At 33.3% G+C, this 7,500-nt stretch overlaps 1 protein-coding gene across 2 annotated transcripts in view; it reads right to left on the bottom strand.

The window, feature by feature from the left end:
* The window catches only part of ppm1lb (protein phosphatase, Mg2+/Mn2+ dependent, 1Lb), a 123,334-nt gene that overhangs the window by 15,367 nt on the left and 100,467 nt on the right, over positions 1-7,500 (bottom strand). For both annotated transcript variants that reach the window (XR_009827411.1, XM_062059891.1), the window contains exon 2: positions 7,318-7,500. This exon is cut by the window's right edge and continues 37 nt beyond it. Coding sequence is in view for 1 of the 2 variants with exons in the window: in XM_062059891.1 (XP_061915875.1) it covers positions 7,318-7,500 (183 nt within the window). In the remaining variant the exon portion in view is untranslated. The remainder of the gene's footprint in view (positions 1-7,317) is intronic.

Below are 7,500 nucleotides of genomic sequence, written 5' to 3' on the forward strand. Positions count from 1 at the left end.
GACTTTTAAAGGCATCTTGATAGTAGGCTATTATAGCTAATATAGACACTTACATCATGCGTTGTCTTCATTATAACACTTATATAAGACTTTTAAAGGCATCTTGATAGTAGGCTATTATAGCTAATATAGACACTTACATCATGCGTTGTCTTCATTATAACACTTATATAAGACTTTTAAAGGCATCTTGATAGTAGGCTATTATAGCTAATATAGACACTTACATCATGTGTTGCCTTCATTATAACACTTATATACGACTTTTAAAGTCATTTTGATAGTAGGCTAATATAGCTAATATAAACACTTACATCATGTGTTGCCTTCATTATAACACTTATATACGACTTTTAAAGTCATTTTGATAGTAGGCTAATATAGCTAATATAGACACTTACATCATGTGTTGCCTTCATTATAGCACTTATATAAGACTTTTAAAGTCATTTTGATAGTAGGCTAATTTAGACACTTACATCATGTGTTGCCTTCATTATAACTCTTATATAAGCTTTTAAAGTCATTTTGATAGTAGGCTAATATAGCTAATATAGACACTTACATCATGTGTTGCCTTCATTATAACACTTATATATGACTTTTAAAGTCATTTTGATAGTAGGCTAATATAGCTAATATAGACACTTACATCATGTGTTGCCTTCATTATAACACTTATATATGACTTTTAAAGTCATTTTGATAGTAGGCTAATATAGCTAATATAGACACTTACATCATGTGTTGCCTTCATTATAACACTTATATAAGACTTTTAAAGTCATTTTGATAGTAGGCTAATATAGCTAATATAGACACTTACATCATGTGTTGTCTTCATTATAACACTTATATAAGACTTTTAAAGTAATTTTGATAGTAGGCTAATATAGCTAATATAGACACTTACATCATGTGTTGTCTTCATTATAACACTTATATAAGACTTTTAAAGTCATTTTGATAGTAGGCTAATATAGACACTTACATCATGTGTTGCCTTCATTATAACACTTATATAAGACTTTTAAAGTCATTTTGATAGTAGGCTATTATAGCTAATATAGACACTTACATCATGTGTTGTCTTCATTATAACACTTATATAAGACTTTTAAAGTCATTTTGATAGTAGGCTAATATAGACACTTACATCATGTGTTGCCTTCATTATAACACTTATATAAGCATTTAAAGTCATTTTGATAGTAGGCTAATATAGCTAATATAGACACTTACATCATGTGTTGCCTTCATTATAACACTTATATAAGACTTTTAAAGTCATTTTGATAGTAGGCTAATATAGCTAATATAGACACTTACATCATGTGTTGCCTTCATTATAACTCTTATATAAGCTTTTAAAGTCATTTTGATAGTAGGCTAATATAGCTAATATAGACACTTGCATCATGTGTTGCCTTCATTATAACACTTATATAAGACTTTTAAAGTCATTTTGATAGTAGGCTAATATAGCTAATATAGACACTTGCATCATGTGTTGCCTTCATTATAACACTTATATAAGACTTTTAAAGTCATTTTGATAGTAGGCTAATATAGACACTTGCATCATGTGTTGCCTTCATTATAACACTTATATAAGACTTTTAAAGTCATTTTGATAGTAGGCTAATATAGACACTTGCATCATGTGTTGCCTTCATTATAACACTTATATAAGACTTTTAAAGTCATTTTGATAGTAGGCTAATATAGCTAATATAGACACTTACATCATGTGTTGTCTTCATTATAACACTTATATAAGACTTTTAAAGTCATTTTGATAGTAGGCTATTATAGCTAATATAGACACTTACATCATGTGTTGCCTTCATTATAACACTTATATAAGACTTTTAAAGTCATTTTGATAGTAGGCTAATATAGACACTTACATCATGTGTTGCCTTCATTATAACACTTATATAAGCATTTAAAGTCATTTTGATAGTAGGCTAATATAGCTAATATAGACACTTACATCATGCGTTGTCTTCATTATAACACTTATATAAGACTTTTAAAGGCATCTTGATAGTAGGCTATTATAGCTAATATAGACACTTACATCATGTGTTGCCTTCATTATAACACTTATATACGACTTTTAAAGTCATTTTGATAGTAGGCTAATATAGCTAATATAGACACTTACATCATGTGTTGCCTTCATTATAACACTTATATGCGACTTTTAAAGTCATTTTGATAGTAGGCTAATATAGCTAATATAGACACTTACATCATGTGTTGCCTTCATTATAGCACTTATATAAGACTTTTAAAGTCATTTTGATAGTAGGCTAATTTAGACACTTACATCATGTGTTGCCTTCATTATAACTCTTATATAAGCTTTTAAAGTCATTTTGATAGTAGGCTAATATAGCTAATATAGACACTTACATCATGTGTTGCCTTCATTATAACACTTATATATGACTTTTAAAGTCATTTTGATAGTAGGCTAATATAGCTAATATAGACACTTACATCATGTGTTGCCTTCATTATAACTCTTATATAAGCTTTTAAAGTCATTTTGATAGTAGGCTAATATAGCTAATATAGACACTTACATCATGGGTTGCCTTCATCATAACACTTATAAAAGACTTTTAAAGACAGATTTAGTTTTTTGCATTTTTGGTCCAATATGGCTCTTTCAACATTTGGGGTTGCCGCCCCCTGGTCCAGATGGAGCTGGCGTACCACTAGTGGTACGTGCACCACAGTTTGAGAATCACAGTGTATTTACACCTGGCCAACCATTGTCTTTCTTCGGGTTGTTTTCTATGAAAGCACCAAAACAACAACATTGTCCAACATTTATTCAAAAAAGGTCAACGATTTTCAATTCAATTTGGAACTGGCAATCAAATCAAGCAATCAATAATAATAATAATAATAAACCGCCAACATTATAGAGGTATTCTCTTTTGTAATAACCCCCAAAATAAGGTTGTCAGGAATATTTATGAATATGTCAGTCAAACATGCTGCCCCTCCTTTTGTCATGTTCAATCAATCAATCAATCAATCAATGTTTATTTATATAGCCCTAAATCACAAGTGTCTCAAAGGGCTGTACAAGCCACAACGACATCCTCGGTACAGAGCCCACATACGGGCAAGGAAAAACTCACCCCAGTGGGACGTCGGTGAATGACTATGAGAAACCTTGGAGAGGACCGCATATGTGGGTAACCCCCCCCCCCCCCCCCCTCTAGGGGAGACCGAAAGCAATGGATGTCATCACCCTCGTCTTTACTCTAAATGTGGCATGTCTTCCTGCCCTATGTCCCCTATGAACACTCCATATTGTTTAATCTGACCCTTCTCTTACCTCACTGCATCCTCAACTCTCTCTCTCCCTCTTCTCACTCCTTCCTCCAGAGATAATCACTACAAGCTTTGAGAAGATTGGCTGGTATTTAAACAGCTGAACAAGCAAGGCTGCACACAGTCCCTGGCCAACAATAGTCCACTCAAAGACAAGAGTGGGGGGAAAAACACCACTAAGAACTAGAGAAGTGTTTTTAATGTGTTTTCCTGTCATGTGAAAATACCTTCAGACACACAATCCTTCCACCACGTCCACAAACTACAAACCCCAAAAGCGGTGAAGTTGTCACGTTGTGTAAATGGTAAATAAAAAGAGAATACAACAAATCCTTTTCAACTTATATTCAATTGAATAGACTGCAAAGACAAGATATTTAACCTTCCAACTGGCAAACTTTGTTATTTTTTGGCAAATATTAGCTCATTTGGAATTTGATGCCTGCAACATGTTGCAAAAAAGCTGGCACAAGTGGCAAAAAAGAGTGATAAAGTTGAGGAATGCTCGTCAAAGACTTAATTGGAACATCCCACAGGTGAACAGGCTAATTGGGAACAGGTGGGTGCCATGATTGGGTATAAAATGCTCAGTCGTTCACAAACAAACTTTCAGTGTTTCCCATAAACGGCCAAGATACCTGTGGCGGTGGGGGCGTGGCTACGGGCGTGGTCACCATGACATCATCGAGTAATTTGCATAATTTACTACAATGATTTGATTTTCTCTAAAAAGGCTCAAAAAATGTATACTTACTAATAATAACAGTTTTGTTTTAAACGTCCATCCATCCATCCATTTTACAATATAATTACAACACTTTATGTACATATTTATATACAGATTTGAACAATAAGTTATTCACTGAAATATATTTATTAATTGTGGTTCTTACAAAAAATATATCTTATAAAAATATAAAAGCTAAAATGTCTCAAAGCTCTGCCCCTTTAATTAGTGCATACTAAATAATTGAACTTTAGCCTACTACTACAACCATATTATTTACCAGCAACATAAAGTGAAACAGAGGCAGAGGTGTCCTGCCACAGTCAGTAACAAATAAACAGAAAACTGAACAAAGAGCTCCAAAAATCTTGAACTTTAGACTGCCATCAGTTTTACTCCCTACACTTAACCATGTGTTTCCTACTGCCTGCAGACTTTGCACCCTTTGTTATATACACATGTTGTGTTTCTAATATAAATACATTTAATAAAGTCAAATACAAATAAGGCAACAAGAGAAGTATCCTACACTTCTCTTTTGTAAAGTAAATCTGAACAGCAGATATGGGCATCTACATCAACTATATGCTTTGCCTGAGAAGCTGGAGAGGACAAAAAAAAAAAAAAAAATATTTTTTTAAAAAATTATTTTATTTTATTTTTATTTTTTTTTAATTTGTGGCGGACGTAATTCTTTTGTGGCGGGCCGCCACAAATAAATGAATGTGTGGGAAACCCTTACTTTGTCAACAAATGCCTGAGCAAATTGTTTAAGGACAACATTTCTCAACCAAGCTAGGAATTTAGGGACTCACCATCAACGCGCCGTAATATCATCAAAAGGTTGAGAGAATGTGGAGAAATCACCGCACGTAAGCCATGATATTACGCACCTCGGATCCCTCAGGCGGTACTGCATCAAAAAGCCACATCGGCGTGTAAAGGATATCACCACATGGGCTCAGGAGCACTTCAGAAAAACACTGTCAGTAACTACTCAGTGGCCTAGTGGTTAGAGTGTCCGCCCTGCGATGGGTAGGTGGTGAGTTCAAACCCCGGCCGAGTCATACCGAAGACTATAAAAAGGGGAGCCCTGCTTGGCACTCAGCATCAAGGGTTGGAATTGGGGGTTAAATCACCAAAAATGATTCCTGGGTGCGGCCACCGCTGCTGCTCACTGCTCCCCTCACCTCCCAGGGGGTGAACAAGGGTGATGGGTCAAATGCAGAGGACCAATTTCACCACACCTAGTGTGTGTGTGACAATCATTGGTACTTTAACTTTATACATCTGTAAGTGCAAATTAAAACTCTACTATGCAAGGCTAAAGCCACTTATCAACAACACCCAGAAACGCTGGCAGCTTCGCTCGGTCCAAGCTCATCTAAGCTGCCATATATTACAATATATGCCATTTATGACAATATATGACATACTGTATATTACAATAGATGCCATATATTACAATATATGCCATTTATTACAATATATGTATATTACAATAGATCTCATATATTACATTATATGTCATATATTACAATAGATGCCATATATTACAATAAATGCCATATATTACAATAAATGCCATATATTACAATATATGCCAAATATTACAATAGATCTCATATATTACAATAGATGCCATATATTACAATATATCTCATATATTACAATAAATGCCATATATTACAATATATGTCATATATTACAATATATGCCAAATATTACATTAGATCTCATATTACAATAGATGCCGTATATTACAATATATGTTGTATATGTCATATATATAATAGATGCCATATATTACAATAGATCTCATAAATTACATTATATGTCATATATTACAATATATGCCATATATTACAATATATGCCATATATTACAATATATGCCATATATTACAATAGATGTCATATATTACAATATATGACAGATATTACAATAGATCTCATATTACAATAGATGCCGTATATTACAATATATGTCGTATATGTCATATATTACAATATATGCCATATATTACAATAGATCTCATATATTACAATATATGTCATATATTACAATAGATGCCAATCATTACAATAGATGAATGCTCCGCCGCTCCCAGTTTGTGGAACGCTCTCCCTGACCACCTGAGGGCACCACAGACTGTGGATGCTTTTAAAAAAGGCTTAAAAACCCTTCTTTTTTTTAAAAAAAGCCTTTTTTTTAGATACATGCGTGCTAGTTCTAGTTTTTATTTTTTTTAAATTTTTATTATCTTTTAATTTTGTTTTAATACACTGTAGCACTTTGAGGTTGTTTGCTCAATGTAAAGTGCTTTTTATAAATAAAATATATTATTATTATTATTATTATTATTATTTATTATTATGTCACATATTACAATAGATGTCATATATTACAATAGATGCCATAAATTACAATATATGCCATATATTACAATAGATGCCATATATTACAATAGATATCATATATTACAATAGATCTCATATATTGTAATATATGCCATATATTACAATAGATCTCATTTATGACAATATATGCCATATATTACAATAGATGCCATATATTACAGTATATGTCATATATTACAATAGATGCCATTCATTACAATAGATGAATGCTCCGCCGCTCCCAGTCTGTGGAACGCTCTCCCTGACCACCTGAGGGTACCGCAGACTGTGGATGCTTTTAAAAAAAGGCTTAAAAACCCTTCTTTTTTAAAAAAGCCTTTTTTTTAGATATATGCGTGCTAGTTCTAGTTTTTATTTTTATTTATGTTTATCTTTTTTTTTGTTTTGTTTTTTTTAATACACTGTAGCACTTTGAGGATGTTTGCTCAATGTAAAGTGCTTTTTACAAATAAAATCTATTATTATTATTATTAATATTTATGATTATGTCACATATTACATTAGATGCCATATATTACATTCGATTAAATAAATAAATATAAAATTAAAAGGACACAAACGTTAGCAACATTAGCATCGCTACGTAAGCATTAACATTACGCTCACTTTTCAACGGCAACATCACGCTAGGTTAGCCTACATGCTAATGAGAAACGATATGATAACACGTGCAGCGTCCACGTCTGTAGCTGACTGGCACAGCTCAAGGCATTCCTTTATGGTGTGTAGCGAAGCCTGTTTTTTTACACAGTCAATCAATTAAAGCAGCATTATTATCTTGGAAAAACACATTTTCATGACATCTTTTCTTACCCGCTTCATTGTATGTGGAGGACAGCTTTTCCAACATTTGCCGGTCCAACGCCAGAATCTGCTGCTCCAGGATGGACGGGTAGGACATCTTTTCTCTCTCCTCCTTCTCCTTCTCCTTCTCCTTCTCCTTCTCTCTATCCCGCTCTCTCTCCCGCTCGTAGGTCAGCAGCTGCTGGCGCAGCG

Source organism: Entelurus aequoreus, linkage group LG10 (assembly GCF_033978785.1).
Source record: "Entelurus aequoreus isolate RoL-2023_Sb linkage group LG10, RoL_Eaeq_v1.1, whole genome shotgun sequence".
Classification (NCBI taxonomy): Eukaryota; Metazoa; Chordata; class Actinopteri; order Syngnathiformes; family Syngnathidae; genus Entelurus; species Entelurus aequoreus.